Source organism: Sorex araneus, chromosome 1, assembly GCF_027595985.1.
Source record: "Sorex araneus isolate mSorAra2 chromosome 1, mSorAra2.pri, whole genome shotgun sequence".
Lineage (NCBI taxonomy): Eukaryota > Metazoa > Chordata > Mammalia > Eulipotyphla > Soricidae > Sorex > Sorex araneus.
In genome coordinates this window covers 392,384,817-392,407,452 of record NC_073302.1, presented here as the reverse complement: position 1 = coordinate 392,407,452, position 22,636 = coordinate 392,384,817, and the positions used below count along the sequence as shown (strand labels likewise).

Genomic DNA, 22,636 nt, shown 5'->3' with positions numbered 1-22,636 from the left:
CTGTTTTCCTCCGTGTATTTATAATAGCGCATATAAGTCAGTCTTTTCAAACTCTTTCTGTAAAGGGCCAGGTAGTAAAATACTTTAGGATTTTCCCAGGCCAGAAGGTCTCTGTCTCCTTTAACTGTCTTTAGTAGGATCATAAGTACAGAAACAAATGGATATAGCTGTGCTCTAATCAAGCACTTTATTGGGACCCAGAGAGATGGTGCAGGAGGTAAGGTACTTTCCTTGCAAGCAGCAGACTCTAGTTGGGGCCCTTGGAGCACATGTGTTCCCTTGAGGACTGCCAGCAGTGATTCCTAAACTGGAGTCAGTGTAAGCTCTGAGCACTGCCAGTGTGGCTCCAATCCCTGCTGCAAGCCCCCCCTCCCCCCAACACTACCACAAAAGAGCTTTATTTACAAAAACAGGTGTCTGGTCAAATCTTGTCCTCAAGCCACAAATTGTTAAAAAGGAACAAAAGGCCCTTATTTACTTGCTTTGTGTTTTTCCTCTCGCATCAGCATACCAATTCCAAGAGTGCAGGGAGCTGGTTTTGTTTATTTGCTGCAGTTTCCCAGCACTTAGAGCAAATTGCTCTTCACTGCACTTTCCCAGTTTCCTGGCAGTTCTCTAACATTTCATGTACCTCAAGAGGTTCCCAGATTTATTTGACCCACCAACCCCTTTTCAGTAATAAAAAATCACCCCATACATCCCTGGAAATCTACCTACTTAAGGAAAAAAGACACAACACCAGAAAGTGCTCCCCTGTTACCCCGGAAGTTCTACTGCCCCCTCCCCACCCCATCAAGGCAGAGCACCCACACTGGGAGACACTCACCTACATTGTTATTAGCTCTACCTTAAATCTGCTCTTATTTTGGTTTCTGATGCTCCCACCCTGTGGCTGGCCCCAGTCCAGATGAAGACAATAGAAACATGTTACCTTGCCTATGACCTGATTTTTTTTTGGGGGGTCCTTTTTACCCCCACCAAAACACAAAGTCCTTGCAAAGCAGGGCATTTAGATTTTGTTGTTTATTAAGTTCTCTGTGCTCAGAAAGTGCCTCTGTTTTTTAATGTCCTGTGTGTTCCTGATGAAAGATTGAAGTTTGTTTGGGTTTTCTAAAAAAGTGTCTGTGGAGATCCCAGTTTGGAAAGGAAAAGAAGGAGGCAGGGGTGGGTGTGGTGGGGTGGAATGCTTGATATTTTTCTATTCTTTTTGTTGTTGTTGTTAAAATAAATATGCTTACAATTATAAATTCAGTGCTTAAAATATTTTGACTCAAGACAATGGGCTGGAGCAAATGTTTGTATGCAGGAGGTTGGATCTCTGGCTCTATGTGGCTTCCCGAGCATTACTGGGAGTAACCTCTGAGTGCAGTTAGGAGTAAACCACAAACATTCTTTGGTGTGCCCCCAATCCAAAAATTTTAAAAAATTAATAATTCACTTAAAAAAATCAGTGGCCAGAATGATAGTACAGTGGGCAGGGCTCGAATGCCGTTAACCCAAGGTCAATCCCTGGCACCCCAGATGGTTTCCCAAGCACCACCAGGAGTCAGCCCTGAATGCAGAGAAAGGAGTTAGCCCTGAGTTATGTCAGGCATCACCCCAGAAGAAAAACAAAAAGCTTATTTGTACACTATTTGAAATGATTTAAAGCAAACCATCCTCCTATACAGCATTGCAAATAGACTCATTAGAAAATAATGAAAGATCAAATTGTAGATCTTTAAAACTGACCCAGGAGAGAAGGAAGGAAGGAAATTGCTTTGCCAGAGAATCAAACTTTTGCAATTTTGCCCAAAATGCAACTTGCACAGTTCTTGGCAGAGTAGGTTTAAAAAAAGAGTAATATGAGCCCCAAATTACAGTAGCCAAGAACAGTGATCTTTTGTGGGGAAGGGAATTCTTGAAACTTTCTCTTTGGAGACCCTGGCTCATTGCCCAATGTCTTTGAGGAAGTCTCCAGAGTTGTGGTTCTGAGATGGCGGTTGGCGAATAATATGATTCCCGTCAAAAACATTGTTGACTCTGCAGGGGCTCTCTGCTCAGGTCTGGTGAGAGCCACTGGAACTTTCTGGCCATACCCCTGGACTTCATGATGTGCCTGATGGAGAGAAGGGAGGGTCATGAGCTAAATCATGGCCTCCAAGATACAAGGATGTGTCCCAAATTCTACACAAGGTGACAGGGGAAGGACCATAACAATAACAACAACAACAATAACAATAATAATAATAATGATGGTAAGGGGCAAAAAAGTGAAGTCAGTATATTGCTGGACGACACTCTCAGAAATATCTTGATTCCTTGAACAACAAGGAGGTTGAAGAAAGGACCATATCTTTTTTATTGGCATCGAAGAGGTAGTCCTTTATGCCAATCTGAAAAATGAGAGCCTTGTGTCTGAGGACAGAAAATCTGAAGAATAAAAAGGAGACCCTGCAGAGTAACTTGCAATGTTTGTATTAGAGCAAAGTAAACTTCAGTCTTGGATAGGAAAATGCCAGAGGGAAGTGACTTCTTCCCACTAAGGTCCTGGCCTGTGACTCCAGCAGTGCAACTTTGACAAGGAGAATGTGATGAATATTCACCTGGACTCTGACCCCCTCTCTCTCTCTATCTCTCTCTCTGTCTCTCTCTCTCTCTCTCTCTTTCCTCTTTCTCTTTCCTCTCTCTCTCTCTCTCTCTCTCTCTCTCTGTCTTTCCTCTCTCTCTTTCCCCTCTCTCTCTCTCTTGTGCACACACACACACACACACACACACACACACACACACACACACACACACACACACACACACACCCCTCATTTCTAGGAGATGAAGATGGAGGTTTACGTGGCTTAAGAAATTCCTTGAATTTGGAGGGTTCTGGGAAAGTGCTAAACATGGGGTGTGTAAGTAGCTACACAAGAGGCAGCTAAATATAGAGTAGCAACAGCGCCTCTTGGTGGCCACTCTAAGTGATGCAGTCGGAGAAGGTTCTCCCTGCCTCAGCAACTTGCCAGCCTGGCCAAGACCTTGGAGATTTACCCTCTGAGGTACTGGGAGACCCCAGCTCTCCATTGTCCCAGGTAGACTGGCCTAGCTGAGAAGTCGAGAAGCTTCTTGATGATGCTGGGATCGTGGAAAAGGTGTTCACAGGAAATATCCCAGCAGCCCTTGCTGCCTTGGTGAGGCTGTCTACAAAGCAGTAGCTTGTGCCCCTCCAGAAAGTCCGATAAGAGTCTGTCAAGGTGTAGGGCTGGGGTGTGCATCCCGGGCTGAAACCCTGGGCATCCTCTGTATTGTGGCCTCTGGCCTGCAGCAACTGAAAGCCCACGTCTGTCTTCCTGGGGGGTTCGCTGACTCAGTGTCTGTCCTCCCTGCACCTTGGAATGTCGCCTGCTGGGTGCAGTATTACATCTGTCTGCACGCCCCTGCCCCCAGTCAAAAGATGGGCCATTTTAAAGCAAGCAACTGACAGTTTACTGATCAGCTGGTTTCACACCTGGTAATGACTCCGCCCATCAGCCTCAGCCTGCAGGGGATGCAGGGACTTACCAGTGGTGATCATACTAAATTATCTCTGTGTGCATCTGTCTATCTATCTATCTATCTATCTATCTATCTATCTATCTATCTATCTATCATCTATCTCTCTATCTGTCTATCGATCTATCTATCTATCTATCTATCCACCCATCCATCAATCTATCTGTGGTGCAGAGCAGAGCGATTATACAGTGAATAAAGTGTTTACTTTTGGCCCTGAGCTGGTAGTGCAGTGGGGAGGACATTTGCCTTGCACGTGGCCAATCTGAGTTCGATCCCCAGCATCCCATATGGTCTCCCAGCACCTCCAGTAGTAATTCCTGAGTGCACAGTCAGGAGTAATCCCTGAGCATTGCCGGGTGTTAGCCCAAATGCCAAATACACACACACACACACACACACACACACACACACACACACACACGTGTTTGCCTTCACCCGGCTGACCCAGGTTTGTTTGATTTTCGACCCTCATGTGGTCTCCTGAGCGTGCCAGGAGTGATCCCAAAGCACAGAGCCTAGAATAAACCCTGAGCAACACTGGATATGGCCCAACTCAGGGGGGGAACAAAGGTATGGTAAGAATTACTGTATCACTGTCATCCCGTTGCTCATCAATTTGCTCGAGCGGGCACCAGTAACATATCCATTGTGACACTTGTTATTACTATTTTTGGCATATCGAATATGCCATGGATAGCATGCCAGGCTCTGCCATGCAGGCGATATACTCTCCAAGAGGGGTGGAGGAATCGAATCTGGGTTGGACACGTGCAAGGCAAACACCCTACCTGCTGTGCTATCGCTCCAGCCCATGGTAAGAATAAAGGATAAAATATAATGCAAAGCTATTTGGAATAAAGAATTACTCTAATTTAGACTAACTTGCCTTTTGGGGGCGTCGTACCTCCAAGTAAGCTAAATGGATTATGTGGTTTGTTCTATGCAAGAGAGACTCTGAAAACTACTTTCAAGAAATTGTTTTCACAGATTAAGATATTTCTATTTAAAGAATATTCAGTTTGCTTTTCTTTTCTTCTGTGTTTGCACCATATCCCTTCATGCGTGGAGGGTGGAGGCTACTCCTAGCTCTGTGCTTGGGGGACCAAAAGTTCTGGGGATTGAGCCTGGGCTTGCTCCCTGCAGAACATGTTCTTAGCCCATTGGGCCATTTCTCTCACTTCCATTTCACTTTTTAGAAGATGGCTCTTTGTAAACTCGTTTCCTCACCACAGATGAAACTAGACTGAAGTCAGCCAGAAGGAAAGAAATAGATGCAGAATGTTCTCATGTGTGGGACCTAAGGATACACAGCAAGGTAGCAACAAAAGACCAAAGACATCATAATAAGAAAGCTGTTCCCTGCAGATGAGGTGGTGTAGGGGATCAGAAGGGAGAGGCATTGGGGTTCTGGGAAAGGGAGGTGGGTTAGCTAGTGATGAGTGTTGGAATTATACACATGGGAAACCATCATTAATATTGTAAATCACAGAATTTCAATCTTAAGGTTCTTTTAGAAAGATGGTTGTTTTTTCTTTGACTTTTTTTTTCATGCTTTTTGTTAACTTTAGTTTCAGCCTATGGGAACTGTGTGCCGAGAAGCTGTCAATGATTGTGATATTCATGAAACATGCTCAGGAAATTCAAGCCAGGTAATTTATTTATTTTTAATTTTTAAAAATTTTATATGGTAGTTCACAATAGTTGATTGCATCTAATATTCAAATACCAGTCCCACCACCATCACACCTTCCCACCACCATATTCGGGATGTTTCCATCCCAAACCACAATCCCTGTCCCAAAGCAGAACAGACGTAATATATTTTGTATTGTTTGTTATGAAAAAACTGCTGAAAATGCTACAAAAAAGTATCCATAGAGGAAAAAGTATGAAGATTGTTGTATCTTAACAGGGGCCATTAAGACCTTCTATAAGATATCAATAACATGTTGTTAAAGGTTGAGCCTTGTGAACTTTTGTATATATATCTGTATGTGTGTATATACATACACACATACAGATATACATATGTACACATGTACACATGTACATATTTATATACACATATGCAGATATATATATTTCCCTATATGATTATATGCCTATTACTTGAACCCCATCAAATGTGGTGTGGTACTCTTGAAATGTGGGGAGGGCGTGTCTTATGATGGATTTGTGCCAAGCAGTCCAGGAATAGGTTCATTCATGTTCGAGGCTCAGCCCAAGTGTGTGGGGAGTAGCCTTGAGCATGGAGGCGATTGGGTTCTGGAGGTTTTCCGCTGCCAGTGCTGGGTCCCTTAGGGTGGGGAGGGGTCTCACCCGCCGCCTTCTAGGGCGCCCAGAGTGAAACATCCTGGCACGGGGTCCGGTGTCATGGCTATTTTAAGCCAGGTAATTTAAAGAATAACTAAACCGTCAGGATAAAAAGTGGTGTCATCTTTAGTGCACTGATAAGACCATCCCCACCCCTGCAAAATATAAATCAATGGATGTTCCTGTCTTTCATATCAGCTCAGTCTACTTTTTTTCCCCAGCAACTGAAGTTTCAATATTTAAAGCGTGAGCAGATGTTTTGCATAATTTTGTCATAATGTTGAACAAACCTAAGAAACGTGCATGCCTTAACTATTTTGGTTTTATTTAAAAAAGAGGATGAAAAGCATTTATCTAATTTGTGAAGGAGCAAACAAAAAGATGCCAGCGGCCAATCTAACAGGAGCCAGGCAAGGCAGCGAGACCCATGGAGCACTGGGAGTCCGAGAAGGGACCTGTCATTTGTTTTGATTCCATCTTAGATACCACAGCCTGCATCTCGCCATTGGTGACTACTCTGGTTTAGTTATAGAGAGAAGATGAGAGACTTGGTAAAGTTTCTGGGGATCCAGAATCTGTGTGTAGATGGGCAGCCCTTGCTTTTCATGGTGGTGCAGGACCACAAGCAGCCATGCAAGCTGAAGCCATACAATTACCGTAGTACTCGGGGGGAAAAACTGACTGTTCTCTTTCAGATGTTTTGTCAGAGTAGTAAAATTCATAATATTGGCCTTAAATAAATTTGGTATTTTAAAATATGAATGAATATCACTAAAAGAAGGTATCAAGAATTGCAACATTCTCATTTATTTGTAAAATACTTAGTTTGAATTGTGCATGCCATCTTCTTACTGTGAACCTTAAACCTAGTGAGCATCTTTTCTGTTCCTTATTGAATTTCTATTCTCCTTTCTACACTTGGGTTAGCTTTCCACATTTTATCCACTTTGCTTTTAATGTCATAAAATATCTCCAGGATATGTGAGATAGAAGTGTGAGACAGTGTTTTGGGGTTTTTGCTGAAAAGCATTATCAGAATTCCTATAGTCAGCAACTTTTTTCTGTAACTCCATTTACAAATTCGATTCTAATTTCAATGCCCTGGCTGGCCAGCCTCTCTCCCTCCCTACCACCTCTCTCCCTCCTTCCCTCCTTCCCTCCTTCCCTCCTTCCCTCCTTCCCTCCTTCCCTCCTTCCTTCCTTCCTTCCTTCCTTCCTTCCTTCCTTCCTTCCTTCCTTCCTTCCTTCCTTCCTTCCTTCCTTCCTTCCTTCCCTCCTTCCTTCCTTCCTTCCTTCCTTCCTTCCTTCCTTCCTTCCTTCCTTCCTTCCTTCCTCCCTCCCTCCCTTCCTTCCTTCCTTCCTTCCTTCCTTCCTTCCTTCCTTCCTTCCTTCCTTCCTTCCTTCCTTCCCTCCTTCCTTCCTTCCTTCCTTCCTTCCTTCCTTCCTTCCTTCCTTCCTTCCTTCCTTCCTTCCTTCCTCCCTCCCTCCCTCCCTCCCTCCCTCCCTCCCTCCCTCCTTCCTTCCTTCCTTCCTTCCTTCCTTCCTTCCTTCCTTCCTTCCTTCCTTCCTTCCTTCCTTCCTTCCTTCCTTCCTTCCTTCCTTCCTTCTCTCCCTCCCTAGCAGCCAGTTCCGTTTTGATTATTAAGTTTTGTAATATGTCATATGCTGTCACCCACAGAGACCATAAAACTCCACTCTTTGCTCTATATAGGATAACTTATTGGGTACTGTAGAACTTAATAAAGTATGATAATTTAAATCTATATTTTTGGAACCTTGTAAATCAATGACTGCATATATTTTTGAAAGAAAATCAATTGTCATAAAATTATATTATAATATTTAAACAGTTTTATTTTAAAGGTAGCCATCTTAAGATATTAGAGTCTCTCATATAAAAAGTTTTCTCTTTTCCATGTGATCAACATTTTTTTAAGGTAACTCTTAATGACATTAAGGATGCAGTTATAACCATATTGGCTTCCAAAGGGAAAGTATTATAAAGCAGCTGTTTCAGAATGTGAATATACAATAAGCAAGAATTGAAAATAATTCTAAATCCAAAAATGTGAAGCACATACAAACATGTTCTTGTTATGTTAGTTGTAGCAGCATAAACTGAGATAACTATAGTGAGTACATAATTATAAGTGAATACAGTTAGTACATCGGTTGTGGTTTGTTAGCTCCATTTGATGTTTTATAGCTTCTTAAGATGGTATCTACAACTTAGAAAGTAAAATATGATAAAAGTAAATGGAAGAAGCAGAATATAAAACACTGTAGGTAATTTGATTATTCTTATACTTAAAAATATCAAATTTTATAGAAAAATTAGAGAAAGTTGTACCTAAATCTAGTAAGTTATTTTTGGGTGGTGGAAAAATGAGAGACTTTTTATTTTATTCTGCTTTTACTTTTCAACATTTCTTACTTCTTTTAAATGAGAAAACAGATGAGGGAATTTAAATGAGGGAACACATGTATAATAAATTAAAATTTACTCTCTTTCATAGCCATGCAAGGAGCTTTTCAGTTTTCCTAGTTGCTCCCAGAGGACAAAAAGGGACTAGATAACATGACTTTTTTTCTTACATGTCTTCATGTACTTTTTTCTAACAGCAACAAACTTCTGCTCAAGAATAATTTTAAGTATAAGCGCTATACTAATTCTTATGGGGGGAAAATAGCCAACTACTATTTTCTCTATTGCTACATCTCTGTTAGTATCCTCCTTTCTATTATTCTCTTGTTGTTGTTCTGAATAATAGTATATTAGCTGACACTTTCCTGACAGTTCTTTTAATTTTTTTCCGATGTAATCAACTGCTCTCTGCTTCTGATAGATCCATATTTTGAGGGAAACTGTGCCTTCTTGTATTTTCATTTGCTTTTTCTTGGTCATTTTGTATTCTTCTTTTCAAGTGTCTTAAGAGACTAACCATATTAATAGTCTTCTTTAAAATTAAAAAAAAATCTAAAAGGGATTAGTTCAGTCTGACATTTTTTTCTATGCATTTCTTTGATAGTTCTTTCTTTTTCCCTAGTGTGCCCCAAATATTCATAAAATGGATGGATATTCATGTGATGGTGTTCAGGTAGATTAATTCATATTTTCCTAAATATTTCACACGTGCCACCTGGAATGAAATCGGGGCTTGGGGTGTGGCTCAAGTGGTTGAGCACATGTTTTTTGCATGGGAGAGTCTTGGATCAACATCTTGAGCTCCGGGTGAGGGTGGGTAGGTGATTGTTACAAAGGTTTTAAAAGAGCCATTGTGGGTGATTCAGCAAAAACCCATTAGGGCTGGGGAAATAGCACAGTGGGTAGGAAGTTTGCCTTGCATGCAGCAGACCTGGGTTTGATCCCTGGCACCACATATGGTCTTCTGAGTACTGCCAAGATTGATCCCTGAGCGCAGAGCCAGAAGTAACCTCTAAGTTCAGTCAGGTGTATCCCCCTTCCCCAATAACCCACTATACCATTAACAACTAGGAAGTTTTAGACTCAATTCTAGAGCAGAAAGGCTCTAGAATAATACCCATCTACTAGATTCTATTGCAGATATATGGTTTAAGCAAGCATTAAATTGCTAATGAGTATGTTTTCAATTTTAGGGAATTTGCTTTGGTGGAAGATGCAAAACCAGGGATAGACAATGCAAATACATCTGGGGGGAAAGTAAGTAGATGGTGTGATCATTTTTGAAGGAAGTGTACATTCAACTTCTTATGGATGCAAATTGGAAATAAATTTTGACTACTTCTTGATTGGGGGGACATTCAAAGGCACTTTTGTATAGATTAGAGAAAACCAACTCATTTAAGAAGATGAAGCTGGCTGGTCCGAGTGCAGTGGTGTTTACAGTTAATTGATCACAGCCAGTTACAGATTTCTTTGTTCCTTCTCCACTCCCACTGCTTCACTTGACCGGCCTAAAAAAAAAAAAAAAAGGAGATGAAGCCCTATATGTTTTGGCTTACTGCAAGCTATAATAATTAAACTTAATAATGTGTCTGTTAAAGAGGCAGACTGGAGGGTGGGAGCGTTGGTGGAGGGAAATTGACACTGATGGTCGGACTGGTATTGGTATGCTTGAAACTTTCATGGACACATTTAAAAAAACATGGTACCCACATGATTTTTTATTTGAAAAAAAACTAGTAAACAAGAAAGAAATTGTTCCACTTGAGAACATGAGATAAGACACAGTGATAACGCTATAGTGGAAAAGAATCTTTACATGTTAGCTTTCATATTACATTCCACACTGATAAGAAACTCTATTTTGTTTCAGAGGTGGTTGCTTCAGACAGATACTGCTATGAGAAATTAAATATTGAAGGCACCGAGAAGGGGAACTGTGGGAAAAACAAAGATACATGGATACAGTGCAACAAACGGTGAGATAAAGAATTCATCCTCAATCAATTATAAATTTTAACTTCTTATTTTGTTTTGTTTGGGGGCTCTATCCAGCAGTACTCAGGACTTGCCTCTTTTGCTGTGGTGCTCAGGGTACCTTATTCAGTACCGAGAACAGAACTGGGATCAGTCATATGTAAAGCAAGCACTTTAACCCCTGTACTATGTCTCTAGCCTCTATTGGTATTACTTTTTCTTTTTTTATGGAGGAGGGCCAGGAGGTGCTCAGGATTTACTCCTGGATCTGCACTTAGGGATCACTCCTGGTGGGACTCGGGAGATCATATGGGATATCAGGGATCAAACCAGGTCAGCTGTGTGCAAGGCAAGCTCCCTATAGCTGTACTATTGTTCTTGTTTGGACAGCATTACTTTTTTTTTCAAAAAAAAAATTTTTAAATGAATCACCGTGAGGTACAGTTACCGACTTGCAAACATTCATGCTTATGTTTCAGTCATACAATGATTGAGTACTCATCCTTCCACCAGTACCCATTCTCCACCACCAATGATCCAAGTATCCCTCCCACCACCCCTACCCCATTTCCACCCCACCCCACCCACCCCACCTCTGTGGCAGGACATTCTGTTTTGCTCTCTCTCTCTCCTTTTGGGTGTTGTGGTTTGCAATTTAGGTATTGAGTGGCCATCACGTTCGGTCTGTAGTCTACTTTCAGCTCCCATCCTGAGCGGGCCCTCCAAGTACCCTTTGCTTGGTGGTCCCTTCTCTATATGAGCTGCCTTTTCTCCCAGCATGTGAGGCCGGCTTCCAAGCTGTGGAGAAATCCTCTTGGTACACATCTCTACTATTCTTGAGTGACAGCATTACTTTTTGACTGACCAGAATCTTCCCGTTCTCTGCATCCTCAGAACATTCTGTGACCTATTGACATCTCTACCTAGTGTTTCAGTGTCCCCTTTGCAGAAAGTTGCAAATATTAACATACGTGAATATCTCTTCTAAGGCTAGAGTAAGCCCTGAGCACTGTTGGATCTGACCCCCAGACCAAATCCTCTCCAAAAAATCCCAGAAAAATAAATATTCTGTTGAATATTTTTTGAGTATATATAATTTTAATAATTTGTTTTATTAATTAGTCATAATTAAATGTATAAAATATTCTTATAATTTTTAAAACTATACATGGTTTGCTATTTATTCAAAATAAGAACTAAAGTGAATAATTGGTACTCTTTACATCCAGGGATGTGCTTTGTGGCTACCTTTTATGTACCAATGTTGGTAACATCCCAAGGCTTGGAGAACTTGATGGTGAAATCACATCGACATTGGTCGTACAACAGGGACGAACATTAAACTGCAGGTAATTCTCTGTTTGATGAGAAAGTGATCTTCTGAGAATTTACTCCAGATTCCTATTCAGTTCATTTATATGTTAATAAGCTCAAATCTAACCTAGTCCATCGAGGTGAAGGAGTTCATCTTGATAAAGAAGAAATAAAAAAGAAGGTATGAGGTGAAGAGATAGCACAGTGGTTAAGGCACATATCTGGAAGGACCCAACCTGGATTTGATTCCTGCACCACATGTTTCCTGAGCATCTCCAGGTGCTGGCCTAGAGACCCCCTGACACCACCAGTGCATCCCAGATACCCTCAGCACTACAGGGCCCAAGCACCATCATATCCTCAAATCCTTGAGCTGAACTGAGAATGGTTGATGGGGCTCCTATCTCTTGAACACATTTGTGAGATTCCCACCCCCACCACCACACACATAAAAGATACAAATTAATTAAATCTAGAATGTTATATGTTTGTTACAATAATGTGCAATAGGTCAATAAAATCTTATGGTTTTATTCATGTTTATTTTTATGATGGGAAATGAATGAAGATTTCGTGGTAAAAATCAGTGGATTAAATGCATGCATCTTCTTTTCTGAAGATTTTCTTAAAATCAAGTTTTCTTTTTTTTTTTCTTTTCGGGCCACACCCGGAGATGCACAGGGGTTACTCCTAGCTTTGCACTCAGGAATTACTCCTGGTGGTACTCAGGGGACCATATGAGATTCTGGGAATCAAACCCGGGTCAGCCGCGTGCAAGGCAATTGTCCTACCCGCTGTACTATCGCTCCAGCCCCCAAATCAGATTTTCTTAAGATACATTAAATGTATGTATCTTCTTTTCTAAAATTCCACTTTAGTGACACTAAATATTTCTTGTTTAGATTTCAAGTATCTGCGAGTAGACAGAAAGAAAGAAAAGACAGTATAAAAATATGTTTGGAACTTGGAAGTCAAACTAGTATGTAAAAAATAATTATCAAAACTAAGAAGATTTAATTCCTAACTTAATAATGGGGAAAACTGAGAATCAACTCAATATATCCTGTCAGTTCCCCAAATACTAAAATAATGGCAAATACCACAGGAACAGAGAATAAAGAATTAGAAGGTGGGAAAGAGGTGAAAATAAAGAAAATAGAGGCAAGTCTCTTAAGTAAGCTGCTGGATCCCAGATTTCTTTTGAGACTCAGCTATGCTGAGGTTGTTCATACTCCCGTGGAAGGTTTGAGCCTTATATTCTGTAGAGAATAAGACAGATTTCCAAACAGAAGGAATATAAACAATACTGATATCAGGGTTATGTGAAAGTAATCTGCCTTGTTGGTGTGTATGAAAATGCCCTAGAATTTCCAATTACCAATCTGGTACCACTAATCAAACATGAACATTGTCAGAGGGGAAGAATTTCCAACATGAAAAAGAGATAAAAGCACTTGATGGAAGTGCCACAACTCCTATCACAACTTTAAGAGATAAGAAACAAGAATAGAGTGTTCTTTTTAAAAAGGAAGAACATTCAGAGAAGAAGAAAATGCTGCTGGAAATTTAAAATGTGATGACAGAAATTAAACGCATAGTTAAAATTATCTTCCAGAAAGTAGGGCAAAGGAGACAAAGAAAAATTGCACAGAACTTGCCAAGAATAGAAATAAGAAAGAACAGAGAAAACAATAGGGAGTAACTTGAGCATTATCTGAAACAGAAGGACTTCAATGTCCATATTAAGAGACTCACCAAATACCAGGCACAGTGTGAAAGTAGAGGCACATCTACATGTGTCCTATGAGATTGCAGAACCTCAGGCAAGAAAAACACTCCCAACAGGTTTCCAGAGACTAGGAAAAGAGGGTTCGGTATTAGCATGGCTTAGATTTTTGTCAGCAAGAACTCTGGGAGCCAGAGACATGGAGAAAATTATTTCCAAGCTAGAATTCTGGGGAATGCAGAGATAGCTCAGAGAGCTGGAGCATATTGTTTGCTTATGGGATGCCTGGATCCAATCCCTGACACTGTGTGGTTACCTGAGCACCTTTCCAGGAGCAGACTGGGCACCATCAGGCGTCTTTCTCACCATCACCTCTGCCACCACCCTGCCAATGATATCTCCCCACAAAGCTCTCAGTAAGGGTAGAAAATAGATACTTTCAGACAAGTTTGCCCCAAATTTGCTCCTCTATCTTTTGCCTCTGGAATTTTCCCAGGGAGGAGCAAACTAAGACAGGGAATTTAAGGAACCAAGACCCACCATGGAGAGAGAAAGAATAATGTTTAGTGAATGGTGAGGGGAAGTATATCATGGACACTACTGTAGCAGCCCAGGAGACGACCTCCTCGGACAGGAGATGCTAGATCCTAATTCCAGAAAAGATGCCACAGGGAGAGCAGCTGATCTCCAGGCAGCTTTAGGGTGGAGTGGAATCAGTAATATGGATTACTGTTGATATCATGATATGCTCTTGGAAAAGTAACCCAGGAAACAAGATTTTCTCGTAAATGAAATGTTATACAGGCATATTCTCTTGCTCTGCTGAAGAACACTTCAATCTTAATGTATACATTTTTAATTAACTATAGATCAAACAAAACTTATGGAAGGGTAGAGAAAGAGAGAAATGATCAGATTCTGTAGATGGAAGTCTGCTGATAATAGTCAATATGAAAAATGAGAAATATCAATGCAAACTCATTCTTTAAACTTATTTGTATAAAAAGAAAAAAATAATTAAGTGTAGAAAGTGGTTTCCAATAAGTAGAGAAGGGAATAAGGGGGAGTATGGCAGCAGATTGGTGCATTTCTAAAAATAATATCAGTTTGACTATCATGAAGGGAACAGAGAGATAGTGTGGTGGATAGGGCTGACCCAAGTTAAGTTTCTAGCACTACTTATGGTTTTCCAAGCCCTCCAGGAGTGATTCCTGAGCACAGAGCCAAGAATAAATTCTGAGCACCCCCCACAAAATGAAAAACCTAGATGCATGCATTATTTTGATAAAGTTTAAGCAATAAAAGGTATGGAGATCTTTGTACTAGTATTTACATGGCATCTTGTGAATAAGCTGATTATAAATATACAGTTCCTTTTTCTATCTGGTTTATTTTTATTTGTACACAATATATAAACATTATATATCAAATACTAAAATTACAATAGCTTAACAATTCTAAGATGAAATTTATAAATATAGCAGTCTTCATGGAAATCTAAACCACAGTCATTTCTCATTCAAAAATTCAAAACCTGCTTGAAATCATGAAACCTCCTTACATATCAAATCAAATAATAGAATTATTTTACTTGACTTTTCACATGATAGAGGAGGCAAAATGATAGCCCAACTCAGAGCCATGTTATAATAACTAGATTAAAATTGGTAGATATATAAGCATCTTTGAAAAGAATAAGATCCAAGGATTTGATTGTGTTCACCATTCAGAGGTTGAAAATACTCACAATGCTTCTTTTTATTAGATAACAAAGAGAAAATATAAAAACACAGCCTTTTTTTTTTAATCTATAAAGCATGGTCTTGAGTTGAATGTAAATTAACAGAATCTATTTTCCCCCCTTGTTTTTAGTGGTGGGCACGTTAAGCTTGAAGAAGATGTAGATCTTGGCTATGTGGAAGATGGCACACCTTGTGGCCCCCAAATGATGTGCTTAGAGCACAGATGTCTTCCTGTAGCTGCCTTCAACTTTAGTACTTGCTTAAGCAATAAAGAAGGTTCTGTTTGTTCAGGAAATGGAGTAAGTATTGTTCCTTGCCTTAGAGAAATATATCTTATCTATCATAAAAATGATATGATTCTAAATGTTTATTTTTATAATAATGATAAATATGCTTATCCATATTCCTAGCTTGTTTGTAAATAGTTATTTGATCATTACCACTTGAATATTTCAATTGTATAATTAACAAATCTGAGAATGTATGTATAATATATGTATATATGTACATTTTGTATACAAATGTGCATATTTGTACATATATTCAAACAAAATTCTTCAATTCTACTTTTTTATGCTAATACTGTCTTACATGATGCCAGTTTTATACAAGTGAGGTAGGAGAAAAAGTATTTTGGTTTTGTTTTTGGGTCACATACCTGGGTCTGCCATATGCAAGACAAATGAGTGCCCTGCCTGCTGTACTAGATATGTGGAGAAAAATTTTAAACTATTATGAGATACAGAAGGGTGTAAAAAGCAGGGGTACTGACCACAATATTTACTAACCAAGATGGTCTAGAAGATCCTGAACATATGATGAAAACAGACTATCACTCACCTTCAAAATCATAGAAGAGTGTCACAGCTGAGGGTAACTCAGAAATAAAAACAGTAATTTTGAGAAATATTTCTCTCTGTGAGTAGAGAAACAAATAGCATTTTTTAAAATTATTTTCCTCAATTCCATATCTGATCGTCTAGATACTCTGTAAATTAGGCTAGAGTTTAAATAAATATGGTCTGCTTGCACAGGATTATAACTTTTGTGGTTTTTAGTTAATAATTCTTACACCAGCAAAAAAAAATTTGGGGTTTGTTTTCTTTTGACCTGCTGTAATAATAATTTTTTTGCCCTCACTCCAGATTCTTCCCTTGAATTGCTTATCTTGCCCAGTTTGAGGTAGAAGATCCCTGTTTTGGAGTTGCAAACTTATAGTCCTGATCATTTCACTTATATCTCTGAGGAATATGTCAAAAATTTCCTTGGGAGAACTCTTATTTTTTTCTTTTTTTGGTTTTGTTTTGTTTTATGAGTCACAACCGGTGGTACTCGGGGCTTACTCCTCTCTTCACTCAGGGATCACTTCTTGTGAGCTCAAGAGACCCAGTGGGATGCCAGAGATTGAACCCAGGTCATCCATGTGTGTGGTAAAGCGCCCTACTATACAGTTGCTCTGGCCTCTATTGTTTTTCTCTGCCAATAAATAGGATTTCTTACAACATATAAGAAAAAAGAGGCATTTCTTACTTAGTTCTGTTCCTATAAAGGGAGTCTGCTAAATGTTTATAAAAGTCTGCTGAATCTTCTCTCCTAAATCATTAGCTGGATCCCCAACATTGCTGGGGTGGCCAGAGTATCCTGGGCACTGTAGAACCCCAGAACCTTGACATCCTTTAGCCCTTGCGTTGAACCACTAGCCCTGTTGACTGAGAATTTTGAACGGAGCTCTTGGGGCTCCTGAGCACTGCTGGGAGGTCTGTCCTCATCTCCAAAGCCAATAATAATTAAGGGGATGTTAGGAGGAAATTATTTTATAGTGGGGGACAGGAGAGTGTAAGGACAATTAAATATGATTTGCTGATTTATGTTAATAATTTATCTTATTCGTGTAAAACCCTACATATAGGCATGGTTGTTTACACTTTTTGCTTAGTGAATGAATAAAAGAACTCCAGACACAAATTGTAGGCAGATAACATTGAAGCATTTAAAATAAGTATACACAATATAAAGAAGTTATACGCTATGTAATTTTGAGGACACACCCTGCAGTGTTTGGGGGATACTTTGTCTCAGTGCTGAGGGCTCACTCTTAGCAGTGTTCAGGAAACCATGTGGTACTAGGGATTGAACTCAGATATCCCACATGCAAAGTGTGTGATTCGGCCTTTTTAATGATTTCCCTGACCCCTCAGTGATTTAACTCTGTATGTGTGAATAAATTTAAATGGGAATACAGTAGATATTCTCCATGTCATTTACATGATGTGGTGAAGCAGTAGACATGGCACTTGCTTCATATGGCTGCTGAGTGATTGGGAAATGATGAGTAAGTATAAAATTTATGCTGGATTCAGAAGACTTAAAATAAAAGTACAAAATAGCTTATCATATTCTTTTATATGTATTACAGGTTGAAGTGACTAATTGGAATAGAGTAGGCTGAAGAAAATAGATTCAGAGGGGGAAAAAACACACAAATGACCTTAGCCTTCTAGCTAAAAACAATTGAATTAAGTAGCACTGTAGCACTGTCATCCCATTTTTCATCGATTTGCTCGAGCGAGCACCAGTAACATTTCCATTGTGAGACTTGTTACTGTTTTTGGCATATCGAATACTCCACGGGTAGCTTGCCAGGCTCTGCCCTGCGGGCGGGATACTCTCGGTAGCTTGCAGGGTTCTCCGAGAGGGATGGAGGAATCAAACTTGGGTCAGCTGCGTGCAAGGCAAATGCCCTACCCGCAGTGCTATTGATCTATCTAGTCCATTGAACTAAGTGACGGTGTAAATTATTCAGCCTTTCTATGCATTAATTTCTTTTTTTCCTCTTAATTGTTGTTATATCATTCGTGTCATTATGTTACTTCTGTATAATATGGAATCTGATGCTTAGAAAATCCAAATGGCCTGATTAGGGTCCACACAAAGTTGGGAAATGGAGACCTGAACCCAGATTTTTTGACTTTGAGCCTGCATCTTTATTTTTTTTATCCATATTTTTCCATATGCACAACTTTGTAAATAAGAGCTAATTTAAAACCTGTAAAATATTTTACTCATATATATCTTTTTGGGGTTTGGGTCACATCAGTGCTCAGGGATTCTCCTGGCTCTGTGCTCAAGGATCACTCTTGATAGTGCTGAGGGGGCCATATGGGGTGCCAGGAAGTCAAACCCATGTCAGTCATGGGCAAGGCAGCACCCTACCCGCTGTTCTGGCCTATTTACCCCATATTTTATAGTGACATTTGATGTAGACTATATAATATACTGGCAAAAAAAAAATAATTGAGGCCAAAGAAAGAAACCCATCTAATGAGAAGCCTTCCTCCTACAGAACCTCGAGGCTCTTAAAATTACTGAAGTTCTCTCCTGCTGTCTCGTCCCTTCAAAGTTGTTTTGGAAAATATTGAGATAAGGTTCTATTCATGAATGTATAAATGAAGACTGATAATTTGATATAATTATTAAAATATGGTGGCATTCTTATGTGATTCTCCCTCCCTCCTCGCAAAGACACACCCAAAGTTTTGTTTGAGGGTGTCCTTAGTTCCTATGGCCCTGAAGTAGCTAATTTCTAGCTTGGATTGAGGGGTGTTAATTTTTAACTGTGTAATGCCTCCTTCTTAAGTACACAACACATAAGGTCTCTCTTCTTATTTGTTGGCTTTCTCTTCTTCTTCTCTGGTTCTTCAAAGATGAATAAAATTTTGAGATTAAAAAATCCTTTCTTCGGAAGAAAGAATTATTTGTACTGGATAACTGACAAGTGATTGTATTTCTACTTAGTGTTTGAAATCCCACTGTTACCAAGTTTAAGTTGATGCACTTTCAAACAATTATTTCATTGACTTTTTAGACATTATAAATTAATTCTTCTGTTAAAATTCATTCCCATTGGGTGAATTTGGGTGAATCAGTCTCTAGAAAATGTTTTTTGGGTACTTGTGTAAAAAATAATTAGTATTAGGAAGATAGTATTTAAAAAATAAATTTAAATCATAAAATTCTCAGTCTATAATAATTAGAAATTACTGTCTGCTTTTCATGCCTCTGTAACAGAGAGTTAACATCTATTCTGGACTGGTTTTGGATTTTAGGTCTGCAGCAATGAGCTGAAATGTGTGTGTCACAGAAACTGGATCGGTGCAGACTGCAGTACTTACTTCCCTCTCGATGATACAAAGAATGATTTAATTCTATCTGGCAATGGTAGGTACTTCATTTTGTGCCCCTCTATTCTGAACACAAGGAAAGAGATGATTGCCCCTAGGAATTATTTAAAAAATTATTATTCATAGAACTAATTTAAATTAATTCCTTACAATAATGAATTACAGTAAGGATATTCAATATTGATAACTTATAACTTATAACTTAGTCTGCTGATTTGGCCTTATCTTGCCCTCTGTCAAACAGATTTTTCAAATATATTTCTTGTTTGGGACTCAAAGTTTTTTATTTTTCCAATACCAGGTTGCAAATCCACAGACTTCACACATGTAAGGAAAACACTCTGCTACTGAGCTAGCTAGCCCGGGCTCTCCTGGCATTTATTTTTTTCATCGAGAAAATAGCTAATAATTATTAATTGTCTAAACTTGTAGGATGCATTCTATAAATATAGGGCTGAAAAATAACCAAAATTAAAGAATTGATTTTTAAATCATATTATCTTTTACCTATACAATCCCAGTTGTATAGACTAAATTAAACTAAATCAGTTCTAAAAGTAGAATGGCCAAAATGCTGGAAAGGGTTTAGGACATAAAGAAGAAAAAAATGAAAGTAAGTGTGTGTGTGTGTGTGTGTGTGTGTGTGTGTGTGTGTGTGTGTGTTTGGGGAAGTACCCTGTGGTACTCAAGGGTTATTTCTGGTTCTGTGCTCAGGAGTGAATCCTAGCATACTCCTGTGGTGTGAGGGATCATAATGGGGTTGACTGCCTGTGAGTCAAGTGCCTTAACTCTGGTATTATCTTTCTAGCCTCTAAATATTCAAGTTTTCCAAAACTAGAGTACCCAGTGGAGAAGTTCAATGTAGATAGTTGAAGGAAGACATACCTTGAAAATAAATGTTCTCTTTAAAACTGTTTTATCGTTTTGTTAATGAGTATTATTTTGCTCTAAATAAAGCTCAGATCCTGAAGTCAGCTCATCACCAGCAGATGAGCAAAAGAATATACTTATTTGCATCATTAAGATGAGTTAAAAATCTTAGTCAGTGCGACATTACTAAAATAAGACATGGAAGGATTAATAGTTTGTCTTCACCAGTCTTAGTACAGGTACTGTGGAACTTACTCCAGCATTTAACAGAGATGACACTATTTGGTCCATAGATTTAATTAAATTGTCAAATTTCATACCATTACTTAAGAAGGATGACAACTAGTATCTAGGTTTATTGGTTCCTATTTAAATTTTTGGGAGAAAAGAAAACAGATGTGTTAGGTCTCTTAGAGTCGGAAATTTCTAGTGTTCCAGACTCAAATGGCATCTGTGTCCACGAATCCCAAGGGGAACCTGATCCCAAGGGGGTCCAATCAGACCTCCCCTGACCTTCATACACAACCAAGACTTCAAAACAGAGACTGCAGGGGACCAACGACATGATACTGCTTGGGCCCTGTGGTTCCAGAGATTATACCTGACAACATCCCACTACCTCCCTCCCTCTATCCCCATGTTACTGTGGTTCTCCATGACCACTCCCAGTGTGCTCAGGGGCTCCATGTGGTGCTGGAGAATTGTTAACCAGATCAGGTTTATGCAAAGCATGAACCTTAACCACTATACTATCTCCTGGCACCTAAACAATTGGTTTTATGGAGGAATGTTAAGTGAAAAAGAGTTGCACAGCAATTCCGCATATTCATCAAACTATACCCAAAGTTCTGCAACCATGGTTCTGCAACCAGGTCCTACTTAAAGAAATTTCAGCGTCAAAGAGTTCATCCTGAAACAGTTTCATTGAACTTGGCAATGATTCAGACCAAACTATAAGGTAGTTCATGTTAAAATCATCAACAGATGTCTAAAAGAAAGCAGTTTGTCCTCAATCTAAAGTATAGGCTGGGGATAAGTAAATTAGAGGAGCTAAACTTCTTATAGTTAGGAACCTTAGGAACTAAAGCTGGTGAGGAGGAGGCATGGGATATGTACCTCATGTCAAAAAAGTGGAGAGAAGATGGAGTGAGAGTTGACTCTATGAGAGTATTTGAAACACAAAAAAGTTTTAGATAGACATTTCATAAACAGAAAGACATTTTTTATAAAGCCTTTTGGAACAATTGCCTTTTAAAATTTTTATTTAAGTAGAGGCTAGTGGATACTAAGTTTATTTGATAATTTTTTGGTGATAAAAAATATTCAGTGATGTGCAGGAGTTGCTACTGGCTCTGCACTTAGGGATCTTCTGGTGGTGCTTGGGGGACCATATGGGGTGCGGCAGATTGAACCCAGGTCAGCAGTGTGCAAGGCAAGTGCTCTACCTGCTGTATTATATCTCTCCAGCCCAGCCTTGAGAATTATTTGAAACAATGAATAAAAATCATAGTCTAATAAGATCCTACAAAATAATCAATAAAAAAACCTAACTTCTGTAGATATACATTTTGGAAAAGAATGTATCAGAACAATACCTTTTCCAAAAATTCTAAAAGGTAGCATGAAAAGGCACATAGATTTTTCAAAGTTTTTTTCCCAAAGCAGTGCTATTCTAATGTAGTAGTATTGTACCTCTTTTTACCCCATATTTTCCTTGCCTTCTTTGACTTCATTATATTTTTGAAAGATAAAGTCTGGAAAATACAACTGTGTAAAAATATACTTGTACAAAAACAAGAAGGAAAAATGTATGAGGAATTATTTTTGAAAAAATTGATGCTGGGAGCTGGAGGAACAGTAAGGTGGGTAAGAGACTTACGTGCCTTCACCTGGCCAACTCCTATTCAATCCCAGCACCTCCCTGAGTGCAGAGCCAGAGGTGAGCCCTGAGCACTGTGGAATGTGGTCCACTCAAAAATATCAATGCAGAATGATAGAGTTGATTTTTCTTTCTTCTAAAAAATACCATTGTGTCATGGTGAGAAAGGAGCCCTCATCCACTGTTGGTGGGAATCTCATCTGACTCAGTCTCTATGGAAACCAATACGGAGATCTTTCCAAAAAATAGGAATAGAACCCCCATACAACCCAGAGATACTACTTCTTGGCATCTATGCTCAAACACAAAATGTTAATTCAAAAGCATATATGCTCATATATGTTCACCACAGCACTTAGCACAATATAGAAACAATGAAATTATCCAAACATGGTTGAATGGATCAAGAAGTTGTAACATATATATGTATGTATACACAATGGAATACTATGAAACTAATAAAGAACAAAATAATGCAATGTGCTGCAATATGGTTGAAACTAAAGGATATCATGCTGAGTGGACAGTCAGAAAGAAATGTATATCATCATACAGAATGATCTCTCTCATATATTGTACTTAAAGATACACAGTAATATAGAAACAAAGGGTTGAAAGTAACACAATGAAATAACAGATGCAAAAAACTGAGTTTGTGTTGAAGGTTGGGGGATGGAGGGA

The 22,636-nt window shown here is 39.2% G+C and overlaps 1 protein-coding gene across 17 annotated transcripts in view; it reads left to right on the top strand.

Annotated features, from left to right (window-relative positions):
* The window catches only part of ADAM22 (ADAM metallopeptidase domain 22), a 286,474-nt gene that overhangs the window by 218,694 nt on the left and 45,144 nt on the right, over positions 1-22,636 (top strand). For all 17 annotated transcript variants that reach the window (XM_055121250.1, XM_055121246.1, XM_055121258.1 and 14 more), the window contains exons 18-24: positions 5,097-5,177; positions 8,889-8,939; positions 9,460-9,523; positions 10,140-10,245; positions 11,473-11,592; positions 15,156-15,324; positions 19,132-19,243. In XM_055121250.1, the coding sequence (XP_054977225.1) occupies positions 5,097-5,177; positions 8,889-8,939; positions 9,460-9,523; positions 10,140-10,245; positions 11,473-11,592; positions 15,156-15,324; positions 19,132-19,243 (703 nt within the window). The remainder of the gene's footprint in view (positions 1-5,096; positions 5,178-8,888; positions 8,940-9,459; positions 9,524-10,139; positions 10,246-11,472; positions 11,593-15,155; positions 15,325-19,131; positions 19,244-22,636) is intronic.